At 54.5% G+C, this 13815-nt stretch overlaps 1 protein-coding gene across 1 annotated transcript in view; it reads left to right on the top strand.

The window, feature by feature from the left end:
- The window catches only part of BMP8B (bone morphogenetic protein 8b), a 35406-nt gene extending 21604 nt beyond the window's left edge, over nucleotides 1-13802 (top strand). Inside the window, exons 4-8 of the mRNA XM_074334478.1 lie at nucleotides 373-521; nucleotides 2714-2908; nucleotides 3745-3824; nucleotides 4410-4520; nucleotides 8559-13802. Coding sequence (XP_074190579.1) covers nucleotides 373-521; nucleotides 2714-2908; nucleotides 3745-3824; nucleotides 4410-4520; nucleotides 8559-8708 — 685 coding nt within the window. The 3' untranslated portion in view covers nucleotides 8709-13802. The remainder of the gene's footprint in view (nucleotides 1-372; nucleotides 522-2713; nucleotides 2909-3744; nucleotides 3825-4409; nucleotides 4521-8558) is intronic.
- The last annotated feature ends 13 nt before the right edge of the window (nucleotides 13803-13815 follow it).

The raw sequence follows: 13815 nt of genomic DNA, 5'->3' as shown, positions 1-13815 counted from the left end.
GGGGGGCGGGGATGACATTTCCCAGAGGACAGAGGGGAGCTTCCTGGGCGCACACCCTCACAGATGCAGGATGCTTGGCTCAAGGCCCCGGCACCTAGGGAGAGGCCCAGTATCAGTCGTGGCTTCAAATCCCCACCCTGCCATCCTGGCTGTGGGACCTTGGATGGGTCATTGAGCTCCCAAGCCTCAGTTTCCCCATCTGTCCACGGGCACAGTAACACCTTTCTACGGTAGACACAGTGAGACAAGGCACATAAGGTGCCCAGCCCAGAGCCAGGAGGATTGATGCCCCACTAATTGTCCCCCAGGTGGGCACTGGAAACACGGAGGCAGCTGTGCCGGCTTCGGTTAATTGTTCTTTCGTGTCCACAGGGAGTCTGACTTGTTCTTTTTGGATCTTCAGACGCTCCAAGCTGGGGACGAGGGCTGGCTGGTGTTGGACGTGACAGTAGCCAGTGACCACTGGTTGCTGAACCGTAACAAGGACCTGGGACTCCGCCTCTATGTGGAAACAGAGGAGGGTAAGACTCAGGGGTCAGGTGGTGAACTTTCTCCTGGGGGATCCTCCGAGGCTTCTGGCAGCAGGCACAGCTGGAGCCCCCTCAATTGGCCTGGAGCCCACCCCTTTCTCATGTGGCCACTGGGGTGAAAATGCCCTTCCCACTGTGGGGGTCAGTGGGATAAAGAGGGCGAGGTTCCCACAGTTCAGGACAGCAGGAAGCCCTGACCAGCGGTGGTTTCCCTCCTGTCCTTCTGCAGAACCAACATTGGAGTTGCTAAGAGAGTGAGTCCATGCTTTCTTTCCCCAAGAAATGGGTGATTCTTTCTCTCTGGGGAGCCGCCTTCTATGTTGGGAGTTTCTGTGCTGGGCAGGGCACGAGGGGAAGAGGTTACATCCTCAGGCTCTGGATTTGAATCCCAGCTCTGCAGCTTTCTAACTCTAACCTTGGCAGGTTACTTATCTTTCCAAACCTCCGTTTTCTCATCGCCAGAAGGAGTCATGCATTCATTCATTCACCAGCTGTTTTGGGGGGAGAGCCTCCTTCATCCCAGGCAGTGGGGATAGAAAGCCCGAAAGTGGGCACAGGACTGGCGTGTTTGACTACATCAGGGGCTGCCATGGCCAGAGCAGAGTTGGCCAGGGAGAGGTTGGAAGGAGAGGAGATTGAGAGTCAGGCAGGGGGCATTCTGAGTTACGACAAACCAGGGCAAGGGGCTGGAGTTTTTAGGGAGCACTTGCACTTAATAGCAGTGGAGGATGACAGGATCTGATTCGGGTTTTTACAGAAGACCCCTCAGAGACACCCCCTCAAGGAGGTGTGGCACCCCTCCCAGCCCTTCAGTGTGGGTTACGCTTAGTGACTGGCTTCCCAGAAGGACAGTATGGAGCGGGGTGGGGCGGTAACTTGACGGTGGACAAAGCTGGCCAGCACCACCTCAGCCAGGTGATCGAGGTTCCCACAAATAAGTCATGTGTCCCTGTGTTCCCTGGATATGATGGGCTGAGAAAGCCTCTTCTCCTTGGTGGATCTTCTCTGAAACCCATCACCCCATCTAACAATGAGAAAAACATCTGGCAAACCCAAATGAAGGACATCCTACAGAACACGTGACAAGTACTTCTCAAAACTGTCAAGGTCAAAAACAAGAAAAGCCTGGGAAATTGTCACAGCCCAGAGGCACCTGAGGAGTTGTAATGATTACAGGCCACGTGGGAACCTGGATGGGATCCTGACAGCGAAAGATGACTTTGGAGAAAACTAATGAAATCTGAATAAATCGTGGTGTTTAGTAAATAAAATTCCAATATTGGGTCATTAGTTGTGGCAAATATACTATAATAACCTAAATAAATGTTAACATTTGCCAGGGGACACTGGGTCTGGGTATATGGGAACTCTTTACTGTCTTTGCAATTTTTCTGTAAATCTCAACTATTGTAAAGTAAAAAATTTATATGTATATGAAATAAACAACCCTCTGGCCTCAGTGGGATGTCTAAACTGTGGGGGATGAAAGTAAAGTGAAGCCGGAGAAGCCCCAGGAGCCAGTCCAGGTGAGAGGTGTGAGGGGCTTGTTGGTAGCAGCAGAAATGGAGAAAAGTGGATAGAGGAATCATGGATAATGTGGATGCAGCCAGTGGAGTTTTTTAATAGATTTTTTTTCCGCTCTTGGGGGCTGCTCGTCAGAACAAGCACCCACCACGCCCCGGCAGCTGCTCCAATCAGCTGGGTGTTATCAATCCTACATTAACCGCCCCAGAAAGCATGGGTGGCTGGGCTAGTCCTCGGGCCTAGGAGTCCTCAGACCGAGGTGGGAACCCTGGTTCTGAGAGTCCCTGGCTGTGTGGCTCTGGGCCGCCATGGAGTGACTCTGAAGGTTCTCAGTGACACATGAGGTCCAGGATTACTGTCAAGACAAGTGGGATCATCGGTGTGAAATGACGTTGAAACCTGTACATGACTGTCACCAACACTGACCCTGTGGTTCACCAGCCCTCCTTCCACCGTCTCCCTCAGGCCTGCCTGCCTGGGGGCAGGGGCTGGACTGGGGACTCTGGGCTTCAGATGAGGAAACTGAGGCACAGTGGGTCCCCCTCAGGCCTTCAGCCCCTGTGCTCCTGGGCCCACCCAGGCCCCGGCAGAAGTCCCTGCTGTGTCCATGTATAAGGCCACCGCCCTTGAGTGACCCCCCTCTCCTCTCTCTGTCTCAGGTCACAGTGTGGATCCTGGCCTGGCCGGTCTGCTGGGGCAACGGGCGCCGCGCTCCAAACAGCCTTTCATGGTCACTTTTTTCAGGGCGAGCCCCAGCCCTGTCCGAGCCCCTCGGGCAGTGAGGCCCCTGAGGAAGAGGCTGTCGAAAAAAACCAACGAGCTGCCGCAGCCGAACAAGCTCCCAGGGATCTTTGGTGAGGTCTGGGGCTGGCCCGGGTCTGAGCCCACAGGCTTTTGGCCGAGAACCAGTGGTGGCGACACAACCCTCTACCCCTCAGTAGGGTTCAAGCCGATGGTCACCCTCCACCCACCTTTCCTGACACCCTCCTTTTGCCCCATGCCTCTGGGGACCAACTACACTGTCTCCAAGACATCTCTGCCACCCAGGAGTCCCTTCTCTGCCCTCCCCTGGCTCACCAGGCCTTCCCTGGAATCTCTACCAGAATCCAGTGCCTCTTCCTCCAGGCAGCACCACCCCTGGTGGCCCTTGTTTCTTCCCTAGTTCCCCTGTGGGATGCACAGTGGTTTAGGTGAAGGTCTCCCGGCCAGTCTCAGCCCCCGGGGATCAGGGATGGTCCTGACCCCACTACGGGCCTTCCTTTCCTGCATGGGAGTCGGCCCTTTGGCTGACCTCAGTGTGAGCTACGTGACCTGTGGAATGGGTGTGGCAGGAGAGGTGAGGTGCCTCAGGAGGAAGGAGGAGGTGCCGCAGCCTAATGGCTGAGGGTCCCCAGGGGTGTTTATTGGAGCATCAGGAGGCCCACAGGTTGAAAGTCAGGGGAGGGTGAGCTGAGCGCGGGGTTACTCTGGAGCCATTGGGAGCGTCTGGAGCCATTGGAGGTTCTTGAGCAGGGTCATGGCACCAGCAGAACTGCAGGGATGGGCTTTAGGAGACCAAGTGATTCAGTTTCCCATCATTCATTTATTCCATAAATGTGCCCATCAGGGCGTCCCCTGCCCTGGGAGTCCCCTGTGGTAGCTGCACAGAGCAGGACCCCAGAAAAGACCTTGCACCATCTGTCCCCTGCAGATAACGTCCACGGCTCCCACGGTCGGCAGGTTTGCCGTCGGCACGAGCTCTATGTCAGCTTCCAGGACCTCGGCTGGCTGGTAATTTCTACTCTTCTCCTTCTTTCTTAAATGACCATCCCCACCTGAAGATCGTAAGAGTATCTCTAGGAGGAGGCAGAATTATGGGGAATCCCATTTTCTCATGTATTGTTTCTTCTGTGTTTTCCAAGTTTTCTAAAGGGAGAATATGTTACTTTTATAGTGAGAAAGTGTTTTCTGATAAAAGCCATGAAAATGGAGACAATCTGAATCCTGAGCCATAAAATGTCAGAGCTCCAACAGGGAAATTGAGCCAGGTTGGCAGTGCCTCTGTGCCTTTGCTGTGACGACGGCAGCTACAGGAGACAGGGGTGGGGGTGGGGGACAGGCTGGGAGGACGTGCTGAGTGCTGGTGCAGGTGAAGGGGAAAGCTTGTTTCCAGTCCTGTCTGCTGAAGGGCAGGTGGATGTCAGGTGTCTGGGGGACGGCCCGCGAGGGGCCCGAGGGTGGTTTGATGGGGCCCTGAGGCTGAGGGAGGGTAAGGGGCAGCCCTGAGTCGTCCCGTGACAGGTGCTGGACAGGGGGAGCTTGGGAGGAGACACATGATGGGACTCACCTTCTTCCGTTCTCCCCCTTCTCCCCCAGGACTGGGTCATCGCCCCCCAAGGCTACTCAGCCTATTACTGTGAGGGAGAGTGCTCCTTCCCACTGGACTCCTGCATGAACGCCACCAACCACGCCATCCTGCAGTCCCTGGTCAGTACCTCGCCATCCTGCCTGGACCCTGGGGGGAGGGTGTGCTGAGGAGAGGGCCTCAGAAAGCCAGGAGGCGATGGGAGCACCTGCTTGGGTCCCGGGGAGCTTTCTCTGCATGGAACCTTTGCTGCGTGCACGTGTGCTTACATCCCACACCTGTGTACAGGCTGGCCCCTGTGTGGTCACGCTGTGTGTGCAGACTCAGTGCTGGTGCACACACACAAGCACACACATGCGCGTGGGGACATGCAGGTACGTGTGGTGGGACCGAGGCTCATACAGGCAGCCCACTAGTGGTCACAAGCACACATATACAGAACAGGTGTGCATCCCACCTGGGCACCAGTGTGCTCTGAACACACGTGTACTGTGCACACTGGTGTGTTTCACCTCCTGTGACATGTGCACATGGGTGAGAGACGGGTGTGTGTTCACCCACCGCATCATGGCGTGTGCAGGGCGAGTCACTCGTGTGCCCATGTGCCGTGTGCCGGGGGCTGTTCTGGGCTTGGGCTCCGCCTTCCGTTTACTCCCCGTTGGCTTTTTCTCCTGGTCCTCCCAGCTCTTGGTTTTCCACAGATGGTGTGCTTTTTGATGCCCTGGTGTCTGCGGTAACTTTAAATGAGGAAAAATGTGTCTGTGAAGAATATCGTTGCTGCTGCTTATTGCTCAGTGTTTAAATGTTTGCTGTGCTGAGACTTCTTTCTAGAATGTTTACCTAGACTGCCTAGTACCTAGTATCCCCAGCCTTGTGTTTACCTCATAAGAAGTTGTCAAGGTGATGCCTTAGGGTGAGAGTAAATGTAACAAAAGAGGCTTCAACCCTGTAATACCTCCTTTCTCAATGTCAAGTGGGATTTGCTGGCCCCAAGGGGCTGCCTTCCTCGGAGAAGCCGAGGGCTGACAGGCTGCGTCCTCCAGCACGTGCGTCTCCCAGCACCCCCGAGAGGGATGCGGGGTGTCGACTGCACCTGCACCTCCAGGGCCGTCCCACCCCACCCCTGCCCCACCCGAGCCCACAGACCCCAGGACAGCTCCGCAGGAGCGAGCGCTCAGGCTGGGCTGGGTGCAGAAAGGCCGCGGCTGCGCTCTCAGGAAGGCTGTCAGTGAACTCAGGAGCCAAGGCCAGGCCAAGACGGTGGGTCCTGTGAGAAGGGAGGACGCGGCCTCAGCACGAGGAGGAGGTTCTTTCCAGGCGGAAGGATCCAGTGCGCAGGCCCCAGGACAGGAGCCACTGGGAGGGCTCAGGGGAGGCAGGGCTGGAGAGCAGCGAAAGGGCTAAGGGAGGTTACTCTGGGCGGGGCCGGGGCCACCAACATAGGCCTAGGGGTCCCGGGTAAGGTGGCAGGTGAGTGGATTGAATCCCAAGTAAAGTGAGAAGGCTTTGCAGGGTTTCAGCAAAAGAGTGTTATGATCTGACTCGCGAGAAGCATCGCTCGGGCTGCGGTGAGAGGATGGGAGGCTGGACCATGGGTGGAAGGTGGAGGCCAGGAGAGTGAGGAGGCTGCTGCGGTCACCTGACAAGAGGACCCGGGTGGCTGCTGGGTGGTGAGCAGTGACTGAGGCCACAGGATGGTGGAGGCAGGGCCCCTGTCAGGAGCGACTGGAGGGAGGGCCAAGGGCAGGAACCAGGGGCCTCCAGGGAGGGCTGAGCGACCTGGTGGGTGCGGCCTGTGGGCTGAGGAGTCAGTCATCTGCTTCTGCCACACGTTTGAGGCCTGATGTGACCCCATGTGGCCAAGTGGGCAGGTGGCTGGATCCCCGAGTCTGGACTTCAGAGGAGGCCAGGGTGAAGCTCTGAACTGGGAGATGTGGCCCGAGGCTGGTCTTCGGGTCTTGAGAACAGATGAGGTTCTCTGGGGACACAGCAGGTACAGGATAGGAGAGGCCTGGGAAACAAGGGAGCCCTGGAGAAACTGGGGGAGTCGTTGTGGGGGCCCTTGAGGCATTTGGGGGCCAAGAGAAGGAAGGTGTCCCTCCAGGCTTACCCTCCAGGTCGTTCTCCACGCAGTAGCTGGGTGGTCTCACAAAAGCACAGACCTGACCTCATCTCAGCTGAGAAACTTCCCTTCCTGCACATTATCTCCAGGAGGCAGTCGGAGCCCTCAGCCTGGGATGCGGGGCCCCTCATTAGCCGCCTTGCCGACCTCACCAACGTCCCCCCGCACCCACCCCCCTGCCTTCCTCTCCCTGCACACGCTCAGTGCCAGCACATGCCCTGGGTCTCCTGCCTCCCTGCCTTTGCACTTGCCGTTCTACCTGGAGGGCTTCCCCCTCTACCCTGGGCCCAGCCAGCTCCTGCCTGCCCTACATGCCTCACCTGCGGGCCTTCCCTGCCAGGGGTGGTCACCAGCGCTCAATGCCCCACAGCGCTGAGGGCCCGCTGTGATTGTTGTGTCACTCCCAGGGGTCCCGGCTGTCTATTGGAGTGTTCCCCATGTCCCTTTCCTCCCCCCGAATATGGGAACAGGAACCATGTCTGGGACGTTTCTGTGCTCCCCGTCCTGGCGTGGCAAGCACAAGGCACGTGTCCGATACATTTGTGTTGGACATGAGAAAAGTAGCATTATACCCATTTGGCAGAGGAGAAAAGTGAGGCCCACAAGTGAGAGAAATGTACCTAAACTAACAGAACCTTCATCTCCTAGTGGCTCAAAAACAAATTCAATGGAATGGCACATTAGACTCCACAAATCAACCTGTTTGGTGCCAGATGGTATACAAGGCTGTTTCTCTTTCTGTCGCTGATCTGATACAGTTCTGGTCTAGGGTGGAGTCGCAGAATGGCAGCACCTGTGTGGTACCTGATTTCTGTCTCCAATGTCCCAACTCAGGAAAGGCCCTCCCTGGTTTCCAGCCACTTAGAGCCCCATGGCTGGCGCACGAGCGTGGTGTCACCTGGTTTTTTTCACGTGGGTCTATGAATGCCAAGCCCAGACAGCACATGTGGAGTGCCAGTGGCCCCCACGTCCCATTCTGGCTGGACATCTTCAAAGAGGCCTCAGCTTCCCCAGCGGGACATAGAGGAGCCCTGGGCCTCGAGCCAGCCCAGTGCCCACTGACAGTCCTGGCAGGCTGGCTCAGACCTGGGGCTCCCAGGACAGGGCTGGGCATTGGGGAACGGGAGCCAGGCTGCCGAGCAGGGTCCCCCTGACAGCCTCATCCAGGTCCTGCTCAGCAGCCTCCATGAGGGCCGAGCAGGCCTGGGCCCTCGGAGCGGCCATGATGCAGGAGATGGAAGCAGGTTTCCTTTCCTCTCCTGCCCCCGACAGCTCGGGGCTGCCTTCATGGCCCATCCGTGTGGGGCCCGATGAGGAGTCCAGTGTAAACTCAGCTCATCCTGCCAAGCAAGTCTCAGGATGTTTGTCTGGAGGCCGAAATAGCTCCCTCAGTCAGGCTCTTCTTTGGTGGGTAAAGCTGTTTAGGAGGAGGGTGTGGGGCCACTGCACCCAGGTCCAAGTCCTGCCACAGGCCCCGGGGCCCGTGTGCCCTCAGTTTCTTCATCTCCCAGAGTAATACTTAGCCTTAGATGCTGTTAGGAGAGGTGAAAAGTGCTTTGAGAAACAATGGTGCAGAACACCCAGGGTGAACCTAGAATCCTCGGCTTCGCCGGTTGTCCCACGACTCTCAGCTCCCAGAGGAGGAGGAGAAAGAGCATGAACAGTGCAGGCAGACAAGACAGCGTCAGGGACGTTACAGAAGCACAGAGAAGAGGGAGGCGTGGAGGGGACCCCAGAGGGTCAGTGCTTCAGGGGCACCAGGCAGAGGGACCAGTCACCAGGCGCACCTTGTTTGGGGACCAGCAGGGTCTAAGGGGAGTGGACGTGGCAGGGAGCAGGTGGGTGCCCAGGTGGTGCTCTGAGAGCCTCGGGGGGAAGGGGTCAAGGAGGGCAGGGTTGGGCACATGTGCACGTGACGCCTTTCCTGGCTGGAGAATGGAGGCTCCAGGGGCAGGCAGGAGCGGGGGGCCGGGGCCGGGACGGAGGGTCCTGGGAGGCCAGCGTGCTCATGCCTCTGCCTGCCGCCCCTCCCTGGCAGGTGCACTTGATGAAGCCAGACGCAGTCCCCAAGGCGTGCTGTGCGCCCACCAAGCTGAGCGCCACCTCCGTGCTCTACTATGACAGCAGCAACAACGTCATCCTGCGCAAACACCGCAATATGGTGGTCAAGGCCTGCGGCTGCCACTGAGGCCCTGCCCTCGGGAGGCTGCAGCCTCCACCTGGCTCAGGCCCCTCTCCGGGGGCAGGAGACCTTCAAACCCAGCGAGACCTCAGGCAGGATTGGCATGGAGGGTGCCCAGAGATAACATGTCCCTGGCCTCCCTCCTTCCTGCCAAGGCTGGAGCTTTCCCAGGTTCCTCTGCCTCCCTTCCCCGCCTGAGCTTGTGATAGACTCCAGCCTCCAGTCATGTGGTCTGAGTCAGCAAGCAGGATTCTGCCCCAGCCATCTCCCCCAGAGGCACGTGCTGACTGGCTCTTTGGGGTTGGCACAGAAGTCCCAGTTGAGGACCTGCCCATGCTCATGGCGGGTCCAGGCTGTGGGCTGATGTGGGATGACCTGAGAGGCACCTGGAGCACAAGATGGCCACCTCAGGCCCTCCACTGTTCATTACAGGGCTTGGGGATGCGTAGACAGGGTCTGGATCACCTGCAGTTGCCTGCCTTTCCCAGGTGCAAAACTAGGCATTTCTGGACACTTCTGTTAAAGAGTGTGGACTTACACTCTCTGTTCTATATTCGTGAGTTTGAAATACTAAACTGCTGGCCACAGGGAGGCATATGGGGCAACTCAGAAAGAGCTGAATGAATAACATGGTTTAGGGCTTAGGCCAATGGCATTTATCTTTCCCATCTTCCTGCCTTGATCTGCCTCTGTGTGGGGAAGACATGGACATTTGTGTGCAGGGCATCGACATTTTGCCTTTGGAGAAACAAAAAATCTTGGGGGCCTACCCATCTATGTGTCACTGTGTCGAACCACTGGGAGTTCAGCTCTGTGGGAAAGTTATCTTTTTGCCTAGCCAAGGGTGGTGAGTCCATGGAGTGGCCTGGGATGAGAGTGCTCAGCGCAGACGATATAATTTCCCTTTCACTTCTGCGTGGCAGACATCAACAATCAACCTTGATATTTTTTCTGCCAAATCTGGATAGAATTTCAAAATGATCAGCACAAAACTCCTGGTAGCCATTTCCAACAGTTGACACGTGAAGTGAAAGCTGTTTGCCATCTCCTGCTGAGGGGCAATCCATTCCACCCAGAGCAATACATCTGCGACACTGGGCACTCTGTGGCCAGGTGTGGGGCCAGAGCAGGGGCTTGTCAGTACCTGTGGTACCCATAAGTTGTCAAAAACTGGCTGGGCCCCAAGTCTGTGTCACCATGTGTGCCCAGGAGCCCCATCCTGTTTCTTGGGGCCTCTGAGCCAAAGAAAAGGCCCCTGTCCCAGGGGAATGACAGGTGGTAATTAGGCTGAGCTGGGTGGGGAAGTTCCCGGAAACCACTGTTCTCCTTGGAGCAGCAGAAGCAGTTGGAGTGTTTATTTGATTTCTGACTTGCTAAGCCTATAATTTACCTGCTGGAGCAGACAGAGTCCAGCTGCCCGAACCCTGAAATACTGTGTCATTAATAGCAAGTCCTGGGCCTGCCCCAACCCACAGGCACAGCCCACAGAGGCAGAATGACCCATGTGCCCAAGGACACACATCCCTGGAATTCACTGCACCCTGAGGACAGGTTCCCGGAGAGCAGGTCTGGAGCAGGGGTGGAGGCTGGGGCCACGCTGCGGGGTCAGCAGTCCCCCCACCTGGACCTGGGAGGGACTCTGGAAGCGAGTACAGAGGAAGAGGCCCCCCCTCCATGTACACAGGGGACTGGTCCAGACTGTCCTGAAGGATGTAGTAAGTTCCCCATCAGTGCAGGGATCTGAGCTCTGGCCTATATGTTAAGAGACCGACTGATAGGTGGCTTCCTTCTCTGGGCCTCATTTCCCATCTTTAATATGAAGGCAAGGGACTTTCTGACCTCCAAAAGACCTTCAGCCAGGGAATGAGTGTCTGCTGACCCTTTTTAACACTGAGCCCAGCTACAGCCTCAGGACCCTGAACAGAGCTCAGGTGGTCATCAAGATGAGTCATGCTCCAGGTGTCTGTGACGAATTGGCACATCACATGGAACCTGTTTGCCATTCTAGTACTTGTCTAACAGCTCTCTTCCCCACATCAAGGAGTGTCCTTTAGGGAACTGTAAATGTAAAATTAGCCAGTCATTTTGACAAGTAAGTGTTTTATTTCCCCTAGTACCTTGAGTGCCCAGTCAATGGCCTGGTGTAGGGAGGGGGGCAGCAGGAATGTCTGTCCAATTACCCAAAGGCTTGTAGATACTGAGTACACCTTCCCTATCAATCTACACACAGTAGGAATGGAATTGCAATCCTCCTTTTTCATGAAGAACAGCTGAAAAACTGTCACTGCTTTACCCACCCGGCCATCCGCAACTTCTGAGATCTAGTCACTAAATCAGATCACCTGGAAGCCCTGAGCAGTGACACTAGTGTGGACACAAAGCCCATCCATTTTATTCCCTGAGTTATCTATTTGCTGAGCCAAGCATGGCAGCTGCAATGCGTGGCCCAGGCTGGCAGACACGCATCACAGATGCCACCATTTCCCTTCCTTTTGCTGAGGACATCGCTCGTTTATCTGGTCACACCAGACCAGAAGGATAAATAGGGGTGGTCAGACCCACTGACAGCACTGAGAAATCAGTGACAGTTGACGAGGACACATGGAAAAACAAGCTAAGGAGAAATGCATAGTAGTAGTCTTGGTATCTGCACTTGAATCCTGGCCTTGAGACCAAGTTGTCAGAATGGTAGTGTTCACTTTTATTGCCTAAGGAAGGGAAATAACATGTTCTGGAAATATCTCTAATAAATAAATAGGAAAGAGGCAGTGGAGCAAGGGTACAGATTTTTGGAGCCTCCACAGCAGAGCAGGATATTGGTTCTTTCCTTCCAAGCTATTATAAAGATCAGATACCGTGTTTCCCCGAAAATAAGACCTACCCCGAAAATAAGCCCCAGGTAAGATCGTCAGCCAGATGGATGTATTTAGTACATTATGACGATGTTCCAGATGACATGACTGTATTTGAATAAATATAGATTATCATACATGAAAAAAATAAGACATCCCTGAAAATACGCCCTAATGTGACTTTTGGAGCAAAAATCAATAGAAGACCTGCTCTTATTTTCGGGGAAACATGGTATGTGCATAACCATTTAGTACAATGTCTGGCTTCTAAATGCTTAACTGGTACCTGCTTGTATTGTTACAAATGAATTTGCTAATTTTGAGCCCCTTTGATGCTTGTCCACTAAACCTCCTCCCAGAATGTGTTCTGTGGATGATGGTGTATTTATTTCAGAGCTGTGCTTTTCTGTAAAGTATCTACACAGTGCAATCCTTTGAGGGCAGGACTTGAATTCTCAAGCGCTTGAAAGGCCTGAGGCAAGTGCCCAGTTTTGCCCACAGTGGTCAGGGCCGTGAAACTTTGCTGTGCTCCCAGAAACACGGGGTCCCACTGTCCTGCTGAGGGCATTCAGCACCCACCAAGTACCGCTTTCAGCAATTTAAACAAGGGGTTGTCCATCCCAGGTTTTCCTACATAAGGAAAAGACTATGTGCAAGCACTTGACCCACTTCTTTTAAATGTGTTTTTCATTTACTACAAAAATAATGCAAGTTTGGAGGAAAAGTTTTAAAAATATATATATGTATATATATGTATGTCTATACACACACATATATATATATGAAATACAATTCAAATGACCATAGTCGTACAACTCAGATAAACACACTATTGGTATTTGTGAATTTATTTCACTTTTTTCATAGGATATACATATATAGATGTTTACATATTACAGCTATTTTGACAAAATTGGTATCATACTGTACTATATAAAGTGCTTAAGATATGCTTTTCCCACTTTATTATATGGTGAAAATTTCCCTGTTAATAAATATTTTTTAAAAACATGGCCTTGAGTTTTCTATCACCTAAACTCTATAAGATTCAGTTTTCACCATTAAAAAGTGGGTCCCACAATCCCTTCCTCGGAGTGTTTTGGGGAGGCTGCCGTGACTGTGACGAATGTATTGTGCCAGCAGCGTCTGGAGGCAGATGTGCTGTTAGAGGAAACTCCAGGACGGATCCTGGGGCCACAACCCCAGGTCTCTTCCTTCGTGCATCCATCAGAGGAGCAGCACACGGACAGGGCTCCACCCTGAAGGAAGGACTGAGGGAATGAATCGGCAAAACCGAGCCCCATGTCCTCAGTCCTGGTTCTGGAGCAGCAGGAACGTGGACAGGGAGGCCGCCTTCGACAGGAGCCAAACAGTCGCAGGAAAGCAGCTTTGCCCTTCAGGCTGCAGCAAAGGCCCCACAGCACCCCAGGGGTCCACTTCCCACAGAGCCCTCCTGAGCAAGGGGGAGAGGGGTGAGTGTTGTGCTGAGTAGCTGAACTAGGTGGCTAGGTTACTGCTCCCCAAGCTCTAATACCTTTCTCCTGCTTGGAAGAGTCAGGCTGTGCACTCAAGTCGCAACACAAGGGTCCAGACCAAGCATGGGGACTATGACTGTTCTCCCCCAGGCCCTTGGGCGTCCCTGCCGTAGACTGAGCCTAGAGCCCAATAAAACTCCCAAGACTCCATTATGATGGAGGGGAGGGTGGGGAGATGGGCCAAGCTTCATGTCACAGCTCTGCCACATTGTCCTGGGTGACCTTTGCAGTCATGTTCCCTGAGCCTTGGTTTACCTCTGTACAGGGTTCTGGGGTGGACACGGCAAGGTAATACCCATGGACATCCCAGTAGGGCCTTGAGAGGGGCAGCAACCAAACTTGCTAAGCTTTCCCATCCTGGAGTCGCAGGGCCAAAGGGCAACAGGCCTCTCCTGCCTCCTGGCTCATCCAGATCTCAACAGAAGATGAAAAAGTCCAGCCCAGTGGATTCAGAATAGCTTGAGCACCCAACGCACAGGGAGGTACCCAGTGGCTACAGGGCAGTCCCTGCTCAGAACCTTCTGCATGAGGGATCTTTAAAGCCACCTGGCCAACCAGAACATGGAGTGGGAATGGAGATAAAGCCAGCCCGCGTTGAGCATCAAGCAGAGACTGCACACAGTAGGACCAGACTGTGAGCTTAGTATGGGATAGGGCCATTTGTCTCATTCAGGGGTCAGCAAACTTTCTGTAAAATTCAGGTAGTAAATATTTTGGGGATTGTAT

Source organism: Rhinolophus sinicus, linkage group LG06 (assembly GCF_036562045.2).
Source record: "Rhinolophus sinicus isolate RSC01 linkage group LG06, ASM3656204v1, whole genome shotgun sequence".
Lineage (NCBI taxonomy): Eukaryota > Metazoa > Chordata > Mammalia > Chiroptera > Rhinolophidae > Rhinolophus > Rhinolophus sinicus.
This window is presented reverse-complemented; position numbering and strand designations above follow the sequence as displayed.